This window comes from Equus quagga, chromosome 3 (genome assembly GCF_021613505.1).
Source record: "Equus quagga isolate Etosha38 chromosome 3, UCLA_HA_Equagga_1.0, whole genome shotgun sequence".
Lineage (NCBI taxonomy): Eukaryota > Metazoa > Chordata > Mammalia > Perissodactyla > Equidae > Equus > Equus quagga.
Window position 1 is genome coordinate 153,261,299 of NC_060269.1, and position 18,591 is coordinate 153,279,889.

General features: G+C 48.0%; 1 protein-coding gene across 1 annotated transcript in view; it reads right to left on the reverse strand.

Moving 5' to 3' along the window:
• Positions 1-3,251: 3,251 nt before the first annotated feature.
• GRK4 (G protein-coupled receptor kinase 4) overlaps positions 3,252-18,591 on the reverse strand; it is a 99,295-nt gene continuing 83,955 nt past the window's right edge. The window contains exons 11-16 of the mRNA XM_046655793.1: positions 13,645-13,734; positions 12,316-12,524; positions 7,628-7,765; positions 5,287-5,424; positions 4,659-4,787; positions 3,252-3,314 (exon numbers count right to left, since the gene is read on the reverse strand). Coding sequence (XP_046511749.1) covers positions 3,261-3,314; positions 4,659-4,787; positions 5,287-5,424; positions 7,628-7,765; positions 12,316-12,524; positions 13,645-13,734 — 758 coding nt within the window. The 3' untranslated portion in view covers positions 3,252-3,260. The remainder of the gene's footprint in view (positions 3,315-4,658; positions 4,788-5,286; positions 5,425-7,627; positions 7,766-12,315; positions 12,525-13,644; positions 13,735-18,591) is intronic.

The window sequence follows — 18,591 nt, forward strand, 5'->3', positions numbered from 1 at the left end:
CCGAAGCGGAATGTGCAAACTTAACCACTGCACCACTAGGCTGGCCCCTATATGCTTGCATATAATCAGAAAGAAAAAAATATGTTCAATATGTTAATTTACCAAATAGTCTGTAAAAATCCTTTCTGAGATTTGTTGTCTCAGTCAAGGCTTTCTCAGTTGGGCATGGAGACAACCCAGATAGCTTAAGAAAAAGAAAAAACAAGAAAAAAGAAAACAGGACTCTGTTGGTTCCTACAGCTGTGCCCTAGGGGTGCGAATGACCCCTCAGGCTCTGGCCCTCCCTGCATCCATCTGGCTTCCTCCTCACACTTGGCTCTGCAGGCAGGTGGTATCTGCATGCCCAGCCTCCACACCCTGTGACTGGCCGAGGGAAATCTGGTCCTCAGCCCAGCCTGGCCCTCGCCAGCCCTACCAGATAATCTACAGCAGAAGGCAGGAGGGTCCCCCAGAAGGGATGGGAGGTAAACACGTGCACCCCACCCCGAGTGTCTACACTGATGGAGAAGAATGTCTGGAGGACTCAGGATATAAACAGATGGTAGCAATAAAGGTGATTTTTATTTTCTTTACATTTTCCTGTATTTTTTATGATGAGCACATTTTCCCACCATTGGTAACACATTTACTGAGGAGGTATCATGGACCAAACACTCTGCTTTTAAATCTTTTATGGAAACCGCACTTTCCTCTCAGTCTCCTCATGAGGCAGGAACTCCTGCCATCCCAATTCTAGAGACGATTCTAGAGATGAGGATGAGGCAGAGCAGAGGTGCCAGGGTCTCATTGCGGCTGCCAACCCTAGAAAGCCCCAATCAGAAGAAAAGCAAAGCTATTTTGATCCCCCTAAAACAAAGGCCCCAGACCCCAAGATAACATCCCCATTCCCTCACCCCAGTACAAAGAAGGCTCTGGAAGGACTTCTTGTCAACTTACTGGACGTCACCCTGGGAGGTATTTTCCTCTGGAACACTGGTCTCGCTGCTATCATTTCATAAACACCCTGCTGCAAACCACACCTCAGGAAGCACCTTTTGGGCTCAGTGACTACTAGGGCAGAGCCATCTGCTTGGGGACACACTGATGTCAAACCTGAAGTGAGTTCGCTCACCTGCTGTGCAGCAAGCCAATCTCTGGCACCAGGTGTAGTGGAAGAAAGCAGGAATTATATTATTGCACAGCACTGAGCAAGGAAAAAAGGCAGCTAACGGTGAAATCCAAAACTCCCCAAAAAGCTAAAAGTAAGGGTTTTTATTTGGAGTTTTAGGGAGGGGCAGGGGAGCATATGGCCTTGCTGGTCAGAGTCTTTCCACCAGCCTGTTTGGCCTTGAGACTACTTGCAGAGAGGAGGAGATAGCGAGTCCAGGTGCTTGTCCTTGGCTGTCTGTCTCCATGGCAAATAGTGGATTCTGGAGCCAGGAAGCCAGCGAGTAAGCAGGGGATGAGTATTTGGTTTTAACCCCATATATGCTGGGTTTAATGTAGGGAAACTGATACCAGGGCCAGTATCAACACTGCCCACAGGAAAGCAACACCGAGCCCAGCCCTCGTGGGGAGATCTCAGCACTGCCCTGGCACGTTCTCCACAGTATATGACAGTGTCCTGGCATCCAGACCAAGTCCTTACTGTTTGGTTGAAGTCACTGAAGGCCGGCCCTGGCTTCTCACACACCAGGGAGCAAGAAGGTCCTAGCAAGCTAAAGGACACCTACAGTGGGGGCATCTGCCGGTGGTGGTTCCCGCCTCTCCCCTCAACCAGCGTTCACCTTATCAAACACCACTGCTCCTGTCCGAGAAGCCCCTGCTGGAGGCCACGTCTGCATGGGGACTCAGGGGAAAGCCCAAATCTGCCTCTCGGGCCCACTCTCCAGTCACCCAGCTGTAGGCCATCACCGACTGAGAGGTGTCCTCCAGCACATCCAGCTCTGGGAGCCTCTGCGCTCGCAGTTCCTTCCCTCTCGCATTTCCTTCCCCCGTCTTCTCAGTGGAGAAATCTTGGTGCCCTCCCCAGGCAGAATCCATGGCGCCCCTCCTTGGTCTTTATTACTTGTCCATGCACTTCCTGTGGTAGCCCCTCACTTGTGGGTCCAAGTGTCCCTCCCCAGGTAACAAAACCCACAGGTCCACCTCAGGCTAGGGGCTCCACCTCCCTCTCTTGGTAGCAATGGCTGAAGGAAAAAGTTAACTTTGGAACTCAGGCATTCCATAACCTTTCTTGAAAGCTCCTGAACCCCTAAGGGCCAGCCAGAGCCTTGAAGGGTAGGCTCCTCACCCACAACATAAGCCCAGGTTTTCTTGGGCTCAGCCTTTCACCTTTGACTCAGTCACCTGATGCCAATTCTAAGAACATGAGGCTCATGCACAATCCCTGAGCATCCCAGGCCCCTGTAATAGAAATCCTCCCAACACACTTCAGAGTTGGGGTGTGCAGCCCCTGACAGCCAAGCCCTGACCTCAAGGTCCTGGAAACACCCTCTTTCCTAGGGTAGATCGGAGTGCCCAGGCAAAAATTTAGCCACATGCAGCGGTTAAGTTTGCATGTTCCACTTCAGCGGCCCGGGGTTTGCTGATCCGTATCCCCGGTGTGGACATGGCACCGCTTGGCAAAAGCCATGCTGTGGCAGGCGTCCCACGTATAAAGTAGAGGAAGATGGGCACAGATGTTAGCTCAGGGCCAGTCTTCCTCAGCAAAAAGAGGAGGATTGGCAGTAGTTAGCTCAGGGCTAATCTTCCTCAAAAAAAAAAAACAAAAAAACTTAGCCACAAAGCCATGCACACAGGAAGACGCATGCCTCAGGAAGGTGGAATCTATAAGTAAGGCATGGTAGACATCAACATGAGTGTAAACAGGCAAAGACTTTCTAACCCCGTGGCCCGGGGGAAAGGGTGCCTGACCTGCTCCCCCCACCTCCACCCCCACAGAGCACTGGAGGACACTCCCAGGTGAGGAACAGGACGCTTGGCTCCGGACACTGTTGGGCTGATGCCCAAGCCTGCTCTCCTCCCCTCTCCATGGGTACACATGGAGCTCGAGTGCCCGCTGCAAGGTGTGGATTTCTGGGCATCACAGTCGTCCTCAAGTGGCTTTTTCTTCAATCCAGCTTTAGTGAAAAGACAATCTAGGTATTAACATGGAAAAATCTGCAAACTCAAAAGGCACGTTTTAAGATGTGTCACGTTATTTATTGCAATTCACAGACAGGATGAAACTGCAAGCTCACGCTCCTTGGCACTGGGGTCCTGCTTTGTGCAATGAGTGGTCACAGTCTTGTGGGGAGCTCTTCCTTCTCACTGGGGCTAGCGTTAATGCACCCCTGCAACATACAACACAATGGTTGGGTCAGTCACTTTTCTAATGCAAGCTACCTTACCTTTCCTGAAGTGCACACGACAGTTTAGAAACTTTGGGGGGTGCTGGGGCCGGCCCAGTGGGGTAGTGCTTAAGTTCGCACACTCTGCTTCAGTGGCCCAGGGTTCACAGGTTTGGATCCCCGGCACAGACCTAGCACAGCTCATCAAGCCACATTGTGGTGGCATCCAACATAAAATAGGGGAGGATTGGCACAGATGTTAGCTCAGCAACAATCTTCCTCACATATACACAAAACAACTTTGGGGGGTGCTAACTTTAAGGTGGCCAAAACCCTTAAATATTTTTCTCTTATTTTCTTCACAGTGTGGAGGATGCTCAATTCACACACATAGAAAATATCTCAGATTTGCTCTGCTTCCCACACTTCCTCTTGCACACCCAAATAATGTACCCCATCCAGAGTAGAGTGCATCAAGGCAGTGAGGCTCTCTGGCTCTTGCCCTAAGCAGTGCCGTGGCGAGGAGCAGCTTCACCCTGCACGATCGTATTCCATCTGCTGTAGGTTTCCCTGAATGGCTCCACCTCCTCGGTTGGAACTGAGTAAGGAGCATTTCCAAGCAGGACCGACTGGCACTGAGAGACAGGCTGTCTGGGAGAGCGACTGGGTAATTCATGCCTAACCCCTAGTTCTCAGAGGAAATGTCGTCACGGTAAATGCACTCTGAGAACTGTTTACCACCTAAGGCTTGTTTTTTTATATGAAAAAAGATGGATTAGAATGTTAGTGGACAACCTCTGAATAAAGTCCTTGAGAATGGACAGGGTACAAAAGCAGGATAATCCCCTGGTCCAAGGAGAAAAACTTCACTTGGAAAAAAAAAAATTTCTAAATTTAATGCTACTATAGAAAAGTCTCTCCAAACCACTCTTCAAAAGAGAATCGGCTTTCCCTGTGAAAGTGGGCCAATGAGATGACAGCTGTAAGAATCATTAACATGTAATATAGAAATTTAAATAATAAATGTTGTTCTACAAGACACTGAGTTCTGAGCCTAGCTTGGAATGCTTTGTCATTGACAGAGGGATCTGTCACTGAGTGTCGGTAAGCCATGCCTTCTTTCTGGATCAGAACAGAGTCTTCACACCAACAGCAAACGTCACAGTGAGGATTCTTCTGGCTGGGCTCAAATAGCACCATATGGCTGGCTCAAACTATGTGCAATGTCTTATATAAGTTGCATTGAAAAAAGAAAAGAAAGTTTTTACCTTGCTGAAATATTTCTTGTAACATAACACATTGAAAAAAGAAAAGAACAAACCATCTTTACACCCTCACCCCTCTTACAAGGAGTCTGTAGAAGAAGCCTCTCTTTGATTTAGGAAGTGCTTGACGTGTTTTCTCTTTTCGATCTAATGCCATATTTTCCCCATTCTCACTTTCGTTGATGTCCTTGAAGCATTCTGATTCGATCATCTGCATCCACAGAAGAGAAGGACGGAGAGTGGTGGGGAGACACCAAGACGTCAGCCAGCCGTCTCCCACCTGGCACCCGTGCTCAGCGCTCTGGGGCCATTCCAGTTCCCGCCCTCGATTCCTACTTTCCCGGCTTCCTGACCTCTTCTTGGGGGAAGTGAAGTAACTTGGCCTCCTCTTTCGAGCATACCCACAAAACAGTTAACTACCGTGGGTGCCATGGTGTCAGCCAGCACTGCTTAGGGAGCAGAACCCAGGGTGGGCAAGCCCCCCTCAGACTCCACCTCTGTGAAGGGACCAGTGGCAGTGGCCATGCAAAATGTCACTTCCAAACACACTCACACACACACACACGTGCGCGTGTGCAAATCTGTGTGTATGTAAAATAGCTAAAACAATATTTTAAAGAAGAAACTGTTTATTATGCACACTACACATAGTTCTTTTTTTTGTCATTGTTCTAGCTAGTATAAACCCGCTATGCTGGAAAGGGCAGTACCTCATTCTGCCAGGGGATGGAGACACACCCCGTAACAAACTGACTGTAGAAGGTGTCATCTGTGGTGTCCAAGTAGACTCCTTTCACCGTGGAGAACTGGTCAATATCCAGGACGTCCTTACAATAAATTGCACGCGGCTGTGCGTCAACAACAAAGAGGCATCGATCGTGAGATGACAGGACGCTTTCTTCGTTTCCTTAATTACTAAGAATACAATGCATGTGAATCAATGCACGAACACCCCTACTGTTCCTGTTCTTTGCTGAGTTCCTCATTTGCAGCATTTTCTAATCCTTCCTCCAGGGAACTTTCAGAGTCACAGACCCCGTGGACACTGGCCCACAGAGGCTCCCACCCTTCTCTCCTGCAGTGGAAGATGGACTACAGTCAGGAGCCAGGGATCAAGAAGGGAGAGGACGGGTGATCTTGCTGGAACGCTGTGGAGAAGGCTGGCGACCATCGGCTGTGGACTCTCACCCCTGCCTCCAGCCCTCAGCTTCCTTCACGGTAAGCACCCTGCATAAAGTCTAAGTGAAAAATGGCAGGCCCCGCTTCTCGCTGTCCTGTCAGAACTCATCTAGTGGTCTCCAGCTGAGGGGGGGCATCACAGGCAGCAAATGCCTGAGCCCTCCCGCTCCACTCTGTGGGTTAGCAGACCCCCTACTCTGGGACAGGAGCCCAGGCCTGCAGCACCCACCCTGGCACTGGTGTCCTCAGGTGCAAGAAGTCAGGCAAGCAGGCAGAGCATGTCCAGGCCCAGGTCGCTGCCCTCTCCAGGGTGGCGGCCTGCACTTCTGGGAATAAGGACCAAAAGGCACAGGAGTCTGCAGCTCCAGGCCAGGCCATGCTAATGCAAGAGGCACCCTGCAGTTCTGAGAAATGTTCTACCTGCGTGCCTGAACTTGCACACGACAATGAGTGTGATAATCAAAGAAGTCAGTCTGTAGGTCACCGGTCAGAACTTCTCTGAAAGTGGTGGTCATTCATTCAGTCAATTACCACAAGGTGGGGAAATGGAAGCCAACTGGCAGGCCCTGCCCTCAGGAGACAGTGCAGGGGAAGGCTGGCAAGTATTGAGCCCAGGCTGAAGGGGCTTCCCAACTCAAAGGAAACTGCCTGACCTGTTACCATCAGATCTACTGTCAGCTGGCCCCCGTGGGGTCCTCTGCTTAATTTCAGCAGAACACCCAGAGCAGCCCCAGAGCCTCTGCCTGGCAGGCTCTGCCCCACGCTTCTCAGTACGCACCTGATGTCATATCTCCCTCCCCAGAGAGACTGTCTTTGGCCTCTCTTCCCTGCTCCAGACCCCAAGCAGCCCCCAGGGCCTGGCAGAAAGAAGGCTCTTGAGACCAGATGGCCCATCTGCAGTCCCGACCATGCACTATCGCTGTCCAGTGTTTTCTGCATCTTGTAATTTGTTTCACTGCCTATTGCTGAGGCCGGAGCGAGCCCCACAGCAACACAGACTTTGTTTTCTCGCTCTCCCTGTGGCCCTAAGACCTGGAGCTGTGTCTGGCAGGTAGTAGGCATTCAATAAATATGCAGTGTGTGAACTAATTCAGAGGAAGAAGTTACTACTATAACATATATAAATATAAAATAAACATAAGTCCTGAATTATACAACTAAAAAATTTTAATTGTACATCCTACTCCCATGATACCCTGCAGACTTATCTTATCTTCACATTTCTATAACCTGCCTGTGGCAGATTGTTAAGGGTAGAGCCCAGACCGTTGCGTTCATACATTTATGCTTTCATCAACAGGAACTGACGTCTGCTGGGGTTCCCACCAAGCACTGACACGTGCCGGGCCGTGTGCTAAGCACCTGGGGACATGACCTCATTTGAGGGCCACAACATGCTCACAGGGAGGCTCAAGGGACCGCTCCAGGGCCCTCAGCGTGGAGCCAGGACCTGGTGAGTCACAGGGTGGGGAAGTGCCTCCCCGACTAAAGAAGCACATGCCAGCACTGACATCAGAAAGGGGCCCTGGTAGCACAAAGGGCCCCACACGGCACACCGAGGAGATCGTGAGCTGGTGCTGAGGTTTCTGGGCAGGGCAGTGACACGGGCTTGGTTCCACCAGCGGTGATGGCCCACACCAGACACCAGGCTTTGGAAGCCTGAGGGCTGCTAGGAAGGCCTGTGAGAAGGGGTGTGGTGAGCGGTCTGGGGGCTAAGTGGGGAGCAGGGGAGGGAGGAAGAACCAAACGGAGAGGCACCACAAGGCAGAAGCCACACCCAGGCTGCACCAGGCGATTCTGTATCTGCTTGAAAACCCTGTTACGTGGACCCACTTTCTTGGACCCCTCCTGCTCTTCTGGCAGCATACTCACATCAGGACAGAAAGGAGGGTCTAACATGTTTGCTTCCAGCCTCTTGAAGTTAATGTTCTTGAACACAGGGTGTCCCTTTACTCCAGCTGCCCCATCGCCCTTACAGCCCAGGCGTTGGTTGGGGTTCTTGGTGAGTAACTGGGTAAGAGGCAAAAATGGAGTCAATTTAAGCTCCTATGCCAAAAAAGAAAACTCAGAAAATCTCCATGATGATAACCGAAGAATGAGGAGTGGCAAAGAACACCTCCATCTAAATAAAAAAAGGCACTGAAATTTCAAAGCATCAACCAAACCTCATTAATTCAGATTTTACTAATCTACAATGTGATGCTTCAAAAAGGAGTTGAAACTAAAGTTTTGCCTTTGAGATACTATTTCACTGCTAAGTTATAATTAGAAACCATTTAATGCATTCATTAAATCACCAAGGACCTCAGATGAGGCAAAAATTTAGCAAGCTTAGTTCTAGAAATTGTATATCCTTAAAATTAATAGAAAGTATCTCTTTCAAAAGTATTTCTTTCTTATACAGTTATAATTGTCAAATTCAAATAAGCCTTCCTCCACAATTATTATCAATCAAAAAGGTTTGGCTGTGCTCAAAGCCACACAGGAAAGTTCTGGGCCTCTAAAATATAGCCCAGACCAGGGGCTGGGAGGTGCAGCCACGGGCCACATCTCACCAGCTGCCTATTTTGTAAATAAGGTTTCCTGGGAACACAGCCGGGCCCAATGGTTCAGCTGTCTGTGGCCCCCCTTGCACTACAACGGTGGAATTGAAGAGCTGCGAAAGAGATCTGCAAAGCCTAAGAAATATTCACATCTGGCCCCTCACAGAGGAGTTTGCTGACCCCCGGCCTAGACTCACAGCCAGCCCCCGTGGCTTTTCTGAATATAAATCAAAGTCCCAGGCAAAGACCAGAACACATTCTGGTTTCAGCTTCTCTGCGCCGCCCCTACAGCCTCACCGTCTGAGCTCCAGCAGTAGCGCACACTCACTTCTTTCGCTTCCTCAAAGTGCGGTGCCATGCCTGCCCCAGGGCCTGTGCACATGCTATGCCCTCTGTCTAGAAAACTTTGCCTGGCTGACTCCTACTAAACCCCTCAGGTTCCACCTTCCTGTCTCAGAGCATCCTCGACTTGTCCCTTAGGATACCCGTCACCACTAATGAGAGTACATCCCTCAGATAATTGCTTAGTGCCAGTCTGTCCTGCAGGACTTGAAGCTTCCGAAGGCAGGGGCTGTGGGAACGCCTGCTGTATCCCCAGCCCGTAGCCAGAACAGGGGCTCAATAAGATCTGCTCAATGCAGTTACTCTTTGCATGCTTTGTTTATTGAAAACATATCTGAAAATTAAGTGTAATGCCAAATACAATTCCGACACCTCAGGGACTCCATGACTCCATCATCCAGCCTGTGCCAGCACACACTGTCCAACGGCCTGACCGGGCAGCACAGGGCAGAGGAAAATCTTGGATCCGTGGTCAGAAAGCCTGGGCTCAGATTCGCCCGCTGCCATTGACTATGGGACGTCATGAAAATCAAAGTCTTAATTTTTCAACTATGAGGCTATGAGAACATCTTAGAAATCCATCGTGAGGATTGGATGAGATAGTGTGTCAAAGAACTCTGAAAATTACAAAAAGGCACCCAAACGTCAGCTGTCACTATGACCTCCCGTTTGGCTTACTGTAAAAACCCGATTTTTTCTCTTTCCTTCCCTTCCTCTCTCTGTCCTACACAAGCCCAAAACTCTGATCTTAAATCCAGCTCGGGCCACTCACTGGGCACACGAGCACAGAGTACTGGGAGCAGGTGCCAGGCAAAGGAACAGGCGGAGAGGGCGTGGAGCCCTGCAGAATCTGTAGGCCCCCTTCAAGTGCTCTGGGCACTGGGGCCCAGCCCACCGTCCCTGTCCCCGTAGGTGTTCACTGTGCCTGTTGCCCTGCTGCTCAAATCAACTTTGCATCTTGAGATGCCCTTCCTCCAATCCCTGTTTGCTGGAATTTAACCCACTCTTTAAGAACTCATCGTTCCTCCTCTTAGTAATTACTGAGGATTTTTGTGTTACTAAACACTTTACACGCCTTCTTTCATTTTATTGTCCCAGCACTCCTAAAAGGTAGAAGTTATTACCATCCACATTCTATAGACAAGAAACCTGAGGCCCAGAGAGGTAAGCTCGTCATGGGAAGCTGAGACTCGACCCTCAGCCCCAGCTCACAGCCAGTTCTCTGAGTCATAGCACTGGCCCTCACTCAGACACCACCTTCTTTTCCCAGCATCTCCAACGGAACGGCATTTCCTCACCCTGAGAACGGCTGAGCCCTTGTTTCTATCTCGTTTATGGCACTCACCAAATTCTGCTTTGCTATTATAGCTATTTTTATTTGTCTTAGGCCTAACATTAAACTGCGAGCTCCTGAGGGGTAGGCTCTATTTCTCTCTTCACATTTCGGCAGCCCAATGAGCTGTGTGTAGCAAGCGCTCAGTCAATATTTATCAACTGAACATGAACAGCAGCTTGGGCAGAATGATATGAAATATGGAGCAGCTGACTAAACACTGTCAGCTCCAAGCAGAACAAGGTGGCTGGAAGAAGGGCCAGCCTGAGCCCACTGCCCAATGACAGGCCACTAACGCATACTGCTTCTAATACAGACACAGGAAAGGGAAACAACTCTCCTCCAGCCACACCAACTCCCATGGTTACTGACATCCTTCAGTGTGAGGCGTAACTGCTGGTGATTCCAACGCCCTCTTGGGGATGCAGTCCGCACCTCTCTGTGGCCTCTTCTCCAATGATCTGGTACTCTGTCCCTGCCCCTGCCACTGTCTCCCTGGGTCACAGCCTAGACTCTTCATGACCAGCAAGACCCACGTCTGCTGCATTTCAAGCAGCTTCCTCCCTGTGCGGCCCTAGTCTTTCTGGCTCTGGCAAGGAGGAGCCTGACTCCAACAAGCTGCGGCTCACACCTCCCTGTAATCCACTGACTCTGCCCTTGCCTCCTTCTCCTCTGTAGCCCACTGAGACTCCATGGCCCCATCATTCAGCCACTCCTCTGCACGCACCCCAACCCCGCTGCCTCGCCCCAGCTCCTTCACACTTGCTTAATGAAACCACAGTGCTGGCCGAGTCCAACTCCCTGACTGTTCCAAGCCTGCACTGTCCCGCCGAGCGGGGCAGGAGCACGACACACAATCAGGGCCACCATCTCCCTTTACATCCATGTAGGCCCCTGACACTGCCAAGGAATTACTCCCACCTCCCTTCAGTCTCATCTCCTCCCTCATACCTCCAACAGCTCCCTCCTACTCTCATGCAGCTGATGACCGAAGAGGACAGAAGCCACAAGAGAACATTCACAAGCCCCACCTGCCCCACATCTCCTGTCCACACACTCCACTGGGCGCCAGGTCCTGTCCTCCCAGCCATCACTAGGCTTTGCCCCAGCTCTTCTTCCCTTCCCTGCAGCAGTGTGGACCTCCCCACACATCCACCACATCACAGATCCTGCAGGGTGCTACCTGCCCATCCATCTGGACTCTGACCACCTCTCATCCAGCTCTGCCACCACCCAGGTCTGAGCTCCCCCAACTGTCACCTAAATCTCTGCAAAGCCCCAGCTGGCCTCCCTCTGTCCTGTCCAGTCTCTTCCCAGCACCTGGCGATGGCAAGTCCCAGCACGTCACCCCCTCGGAACCCTGTGATGGCCTCCCAAGGTCAGTGGCACAGCCCCTTGCTTCCTGCCCTATTCTGTCCCCTCTTTGCCCCCTACTCCCGACCCCTCCACACTTCCCTGTCCTGCAGAGTCCACACATCTTTCTCATTTGTTTGGTTTCCTGTTGATTCCCGCCACCCCTGCAGTAGAATGAGAGCACTGGAGGGTGGGATTCTTGTCTGTTTTACTCAGGATCCCCAGTGCCGAGGACAGTGCCTGTCCCATAGAAGATGCTCAATAAATCCTTGCTGAATGAAAACGAAAGAAAAAAACATGCTTGGAAAGTGTTAAGTATTGGCTTAAGATAAGTAAGTGACAGCGAGAGCTTCTCTCATTCCCTTAGTGTCTGGGCCCTAGGGAGTAGAGAAACCGGCCCAGCCCCGAGGGCACATGGGGGCCAACCTGTGCCTCTGGGGCCTTGTGGGGTCCTTAATACATCAAGGAAGGTGGCAGGCACATGGCCAACCATCAAGTCAGGGTGTCTGTTATGACTAGAGTCTCTGGCAGCTAGTTAAAGCGAAGAGAAAAACCTCACTGTTTCAAATACATTGAAGCTTCTGCTTTCTGTTTAGTTTCATAGGAAATTGGGCAGTGAAGTGAGGCTCAGCTGTGTTCTGAAAGGACAGATCGTACCTTGGCACGCTCTTCCCTTTCAGCAGCATCTTTTGAGAAAGCAAAGAACTCCAATCTGCTTAGCTCTGATCGATCAGAAACCAAATTACGTCACTTTCCAGATGTGTCTGGAACTTTTCCCTACTGTCCTGTCTGAATGGAGAGGAAGCCCCATTGGCATCCGCGTCAGGAGGCATCAGGAAGCGACCTCTCGATGCCTCTCCTGAGCCCAAGCGCTCGCTGCAGTGGCTGCTGAAGACCAGCAGGAGGCCGGCTGGGTTTTCCCAACTGCCAGTGAAAGTGACTAGAGCGAGTCAGAAGCGTAATTCCCAGCCTCCCGGGGCCCGACCCACCATCCTGCAGATGGACTTGGCGTCCTCCGAAAACTTCTCCGAATACTCTTCAGTATCCTTCGTCGCTCTTCGTTCTACCTCATCCCGTTTGACTTTCTCTTTGAATTTTCTGAATGGAGAATGTCCCTGAATCATTTCATATATCAGACAGCCAAGTCCCCACCAATCAGGACTAAATGTATAGTTTTCATTATTGATAACTTCAGGAGCTACACAACAAATACAGGAAATATAAATTAAGTTAAATTTGGGGTTTAAAATTTCTTGTAACTAATTCCAAATAACACATTATAAATTTAATGTTTGTTACAACATGGATGAACCCTGGAAACACGTTAAGCGAAAGAAGCCAGACACACAAGGCTAAAGAGTGTACGATTCTACGTATAGGAAATAGGCAGGATAGACAAGTCCATGGAGACAGAAAGGAGGCTCGTGGCTGCAGGGCTGGGGTGGCAGGTGAGGAACAGGGAGTGACCGTTGATGGGAACACAGTTTCTTTTTTGAGGTGATGAAATTAGACAATGGTGATAGTTGCACAACTGCGAACAGACTGAAATCCACTGAACTGTACGCTTCAGATTGGGGGACTTTATGGTATGAGAATTGTATTTCAATAAAGCTCTTATTAGAAACAGTTTGTACTATTCACAGAGCATGAAATGAATCGCCACAGAGTAACTAACATGGGGAAAATGGTGCCCTAGGGAAGACCCCGCCTCCTGAAGAGGGTGTACCCTCCAAACATGCAGAGCCACGCCCATGGGCACCCTAAGGGTATTGGCCATCCATTCCCAACATAGTCAAGGCCCCCAGCAGCAGGTGACAGCAGACACAGTGGGCCATGGGGTGTACTGCAGAACTCTGCAGAGGCCCTCATTCACCCTCACATCAGAGGCCAGCCCTGGGTCCGGCTAGCGCTGTTGGGCCAGGAGCTGTGAGGTTATTCCTCGGGAGCTGACCCAAGCCCAGAGCCTCCCATTCACAGAGGCTTCAGCATAAGCAGGGAACAACGATTTCCCAAGGGATCTGCAAGGCCAGAGTGTACAGAGGGTGGCAGCGTGAGGGTGTGGAGACCTGCTGGCCTGTCCTGCCTGCCTGCACTCAGCTGCATGACTTCCGCAGGCTGCAGGCCCGTCTGTAAGAGGAGGGTGGACTGCAAGACTCCTGCAGTTTCCAACCCTGGCTGGGCACAAACTTCAACCCCCCGCCCCGCTTATCTACCTTAGACCTGATCCCCAGGTGCATTCGCATTTTCATTCCTCGCTGTTCTGAGGACTCGGACATCTAGAGAGAAAGCAAGGACCGCTGCAGTGGTCTTTTACGCACCCATGTAGCCAACTGTTCCAACTCTTCCTCGAGTTGTCTCCCCTTCTGGGATCTCCACGGCTAAACCAAGATCTGAAATCCGGATGTGTCCTGTGTGTGTTCAAACACATTACACAAATCACAGGGGGACGGGCTGACACTTTAACAACAATAAAAAATGGGGAAAAAACTCTAAAAACCATGGATGGAAATCATAGCAATTCATACTCATAAACATTTAAATCTCAGATTACATCTAACTTTTCCACAGTTGGTAAAATATTAGACAGTGCATTCAGTTCCACTAACAGCGAGAAATTAGATTGACATCTGGCTATTGGTCAGGAAGCCCTTTAACCTCAGACAACCATTTGATAAGACAGAAGCATTGCATTTATTATTTTATTTCTATATAACTACCAGATACATAAAAAAACTATAATGGATGCTACATCAACTACAAAACAGCAAATAAACACTGTCAGAATGCCAGCGTGCTTATATCCAGAGACAACAACAGACAAATAACATGAAGTTCTTCTCTGAACAAATGGTAACGGAGGCAGGAAATAGTAAATACAATTAAGGAACTTCACTTAAAAACTGTGTTATGCTAATGCCTTTACACAGGAAGGTTTAAATAGTTATTAAATTCCTTATGAAAATAACCAATTATAGAAAACATTCTTTTGAGAGTCTAGAAGGATAAACCCACCCCGGAGATGGACACCCTGTGCAACTTCTTCACCACTGTGTCCCCAGCTTCTAACACAGTACCTGGCATGCAGTAGGTGCTCAATAAATATTTATCAAAGAAACGAATGAATCAACAGTAGCTACTGTCTGAATACGAAACATACGCAACACGCCTTCAAGCACTGAAGTCATTTAAAACAGTCTACATCCTACTTCCGACGGGCCTCTGACAGCCTCCGCCACGTTATGAATCGTGCTGTGTCCCGGTCGCACGTCCATGCCGGGGGAGGCAGGAGGGGCGGGGGTTAGTGCAGATTCTGGGGCCACACGGCCTGGTGTTGAGTCCCAGTCCTGCCATTTAGTACTATGGCTTGGTTTCCTTTGAAACAGAAAGAGTCTCTCAATAATGCAGCTTTTATGTGTTTTATGTTTAAGTAGAGTACTGGCATGTCGTGAAATTTTAAATATCTATGTCTTATTTTTCTTCTAAAAAGTAATGTTTTAAACTGAGAAATGAAAAGTAAAAATCACTGATAAACTGACAAAAATTCAAAGTTTGAGAGCACAGTCAGTTGGCGGGGCTGCGGGGAAGCAGGGGCTCTCACACAGTGCTGGTGGGAATACAAATCAGCACAGGGCCCTCGAGAAGAATCTGGCAACGTCTGGCAAAACTGCACGAGAACCTATCCTTTAGCCTAGCACTCCCACTTCTGGGAGTCATCCCAAGGATACACTAGAGAAACAAGAAATGACACGTGCACAAGGCTGTGCACTGCAGCACTAACTGAAACAGCGAAAGACGGGGACAGCCTGCGATCTACCTGGGGACTGGGAACAGCCTGCGATCTATCGGGGGGACTGGGCAAACCAAGCCAGTTTATCTGCAGGCAGCCAGACAAGGGAATGAAGAAGATCTCCATTTTGTGTTGTAGATTGATCTCTGTTATAGATTTAAAAAGCAAAGTGGAGAAAAATACTGTGATTATGTTAATGTCATTAGGAACTAATATTTTCAGTATGAAGAGAAAAAACACAAACGTGAAATGAAGAAGTTAAATGAGAATTGGAAATATCAATATGAATCCATGATGGATATTTTCTTCAAACAATCGATTTTTTCTCTGTCCACTGAAAAGGCTGAGGAAGAACGACCCACAGCATCAATGAGCACCATGGCGCCCACACTATGGTCTCATGATGTCGCTTTCCACACAGAGGACCAGGGCCCCTTGGAGAAATAGCTGATGCCAAGTCTCAGTCAGGACACGTGCAAGATAATCCCGGGATATCTGACCCCAGCATGAAACAAGGAAGTTCTTCAAGACGACTGATGTCCACTGGCCAAAGACAGGACAATCCCAACACTGAAAGGAAGAATGACTCCAGTGGATTAAAATACACCAAAGTGTAAAAACCCACAAGTTCATAATGATACCAAGATGGAGAAAAACAAAAGCCTCATTGGTCATCTTGGAGAATGATAGAGAACTAACACAATATTCTGAAAAGTGGGAAGAAAGGGAAGTATTTTACCTGCTTTTCCTAAAGCAAAGTTCTTTTTTTGTACAAATAAGTGCAAAGGAAATGACAGAATTAGAATATCATCATTTTACAATCCCAGTGAAATGATCTACCTCAATATCAATCCTTAAGACATTAAGTGAGAGGCTGGAAGGAACTGAATAATAGATGGATCAGGCTGACAACATTCACAACCACTGCTCAATCTGAACACCACAAGAGATATTCAGCCATCATATGCCTCCTGGTGTAACGTAATAGGAAGTACACACAAAGTATGCACACCAACACTCAAACCTGGACCTATTCCAGCCTTCAGATCTATCCACAGGAAAAACACAGGAGACGGAATACATTAAACCCAGCCAAATCTAGAACATGGGAAAATCCACAGGACAAATGTCTGCATAGTCATCTGCTAGGCTGCCATAACAAAGTGCCACAGGCAGGGGGCCTTAAACAACAGAAATTTATTCTGTCATGGTCCTAGAGGCTGGAGGCCCAAGGTCAAGGTGTTGGAAGGGTTGGCCTCCCTCTTTGGCATGTAGATGATTACCCTCTCCCGGGGTCCTCACATCCACCTATGTCCTAATCTCCTCTTATAAGGACATCGGTCATATTGGATCAGGGCCCACCCCAATGACCTCATTTAACTCTACTGATATCTTTAAGGACCTTATCTCCTAATGCATAACATTCTGAGGTACTGGGGGTTAGGCCTCACATCAATTTTGGAGGGACACAACTTGGCCCATAACACCTGGTTTCACAAACAACCAAATGACAAAAAGAAGCAGGGAGGAGGAACCTATGAAGCTAAAAAAGACTCAACAATATATCAACAAATGTAATGTGGACTTGGTTGAATATTCAATACGCAACTATAAAAACATTTATGAAATAATTAAGGAAGATTTAAAGCCAATGGGATATTAGGTGATATTAAGGAATCATTAAATACTTTAAGATACAATAATAGTATTGTGTTTATGTTAAAAAAAAATAGTATTCTTGGGGCCAGCCCTGGCGGCCTAGTGATTAAGTTTGGTGCACTCCGCTCAGCAGCCCAGCTTCAGTTCCCGGGCCTGGACCCACACCAGTCGTCTGTCAGTGGCCATGCTGTGGTGGTGGCTGACATACAAAATAGAGGAAGATTGGCAACAGATGTTAGCTCAGGGCAAATCTTCCTCAGCAAAGAAAATAATAATAATATCCTTATCTTTATTTTATAGATAGAAGAATATGATATACAGGATTTCCTTTAAAATGATTATCAATAATAAAATGGTACTTGTTTTTACAAAAACTATTTATCCCATTTTTTAGGAATATATCTATTCCATAAAACTGAGGCCTCTTCTTTAGAAAATATAAGCATGTCTCAGTTTCCTTTGTTATCTCAAACCCCAGCTGCATCTCATAAACCATGTCCTTCTTAATTTATAAGTTTGCAAAAAAGAGTGCTGCCATATTTAGGATGGAAAAACGGTAAATGAACCTCACAACATAGAACAGATGATAATTAACATTTTTTTTTTTTACCTAATTCCACCACAAATGTCAAGTTCTGATTTATGAAAACAGAAAAACTAATAAGCGGTCAAGAAGGGAAAAGAAGTATTTACACAGACAATCATGTTACTCTGATGTTCTATGGCTTACTGGTGGAAATTAGTTCTTAGGAATTTTAACTGCATGATAGTAAAAATCCTAAAATCAATTGTGCTGTTTAAATCATAGAAACTAAAGTATAGCCAGGAGTATGTTTTTAAAAATTAAGAGTAGAAAAACTAGAAGAAAAGAAAATTAAAAGACCCCTGAAATCAAGCAAAGCAAAACCCAGTTTTGTCATTCCTTTCTGTTCTTAACTGGAACGTGGCCAAGTCCTGGTGTAGAGGAACAAGTAAGGCAGCAGCTCCCACAGAAATGGAGCTGGGCTCCTGCCTCTGGGCGGGGTGGAGAAGGGCGAGGCGGGCCCACGCTACGGCTGCCCACAATGAGAAGAGCCTGGCAAATCACAAAAGTCACACTTTAAAGGCAGCAGCGAGCGCTGGCAGTGACTAGACCAGATGGACTAAACCTTCTGAGCAGGAAAAGCACAGAGGTGAGCTGACGAGGGGCAGAGGTGTTTTCCTCAGAAGCAACTGCAAACCCCAGTCAAACGTGAGGCTGCTGACGGGAGTGGGGGACCCTCATGGAGACCTTCCAGGTGCTGCCACCTGGACTCTAACTGAGGCTGGAGCAGCTGGAGGCTGAGAGTTGAGATCGGAGCCCTGGAGAGAGCTTCTGGGGCAGAGACACCAGCACAGATTCTGGCATTCGAGCGCATGGAAGAGGCAAACTTGGGGGTCAAGGACCTCAAAAACAGAACCAGCTTCCTCCTCAAATATCAGGAAACAGAATCTAGCAATCTAGGTAAAAGATAATACATTATGCCCAAGTCGGATTTATTTTAGGAATGAAAGGTTAGTTTAATGTTTGAAAATTAATTGGTGAATTAACTATATTAACAGAAAAAGTGTATCATATAATCACCTTGATTAAAAAAAAGCACTGACAAAATTCAACAGCATTCATTATTTTTTAAAAAAGGAAAATTCCTAAATCTGATAAAGAATTCCTACAAAAATACTACAGCAAATTTCATACTTAATGTTGATACATTGAAAGATGACTCCTGAGATCAGGAACAAGAAAGGATGCCCACTATTTCCACTTCTAGTCAACGTTGTACTGAAAGTCCCACCCAGT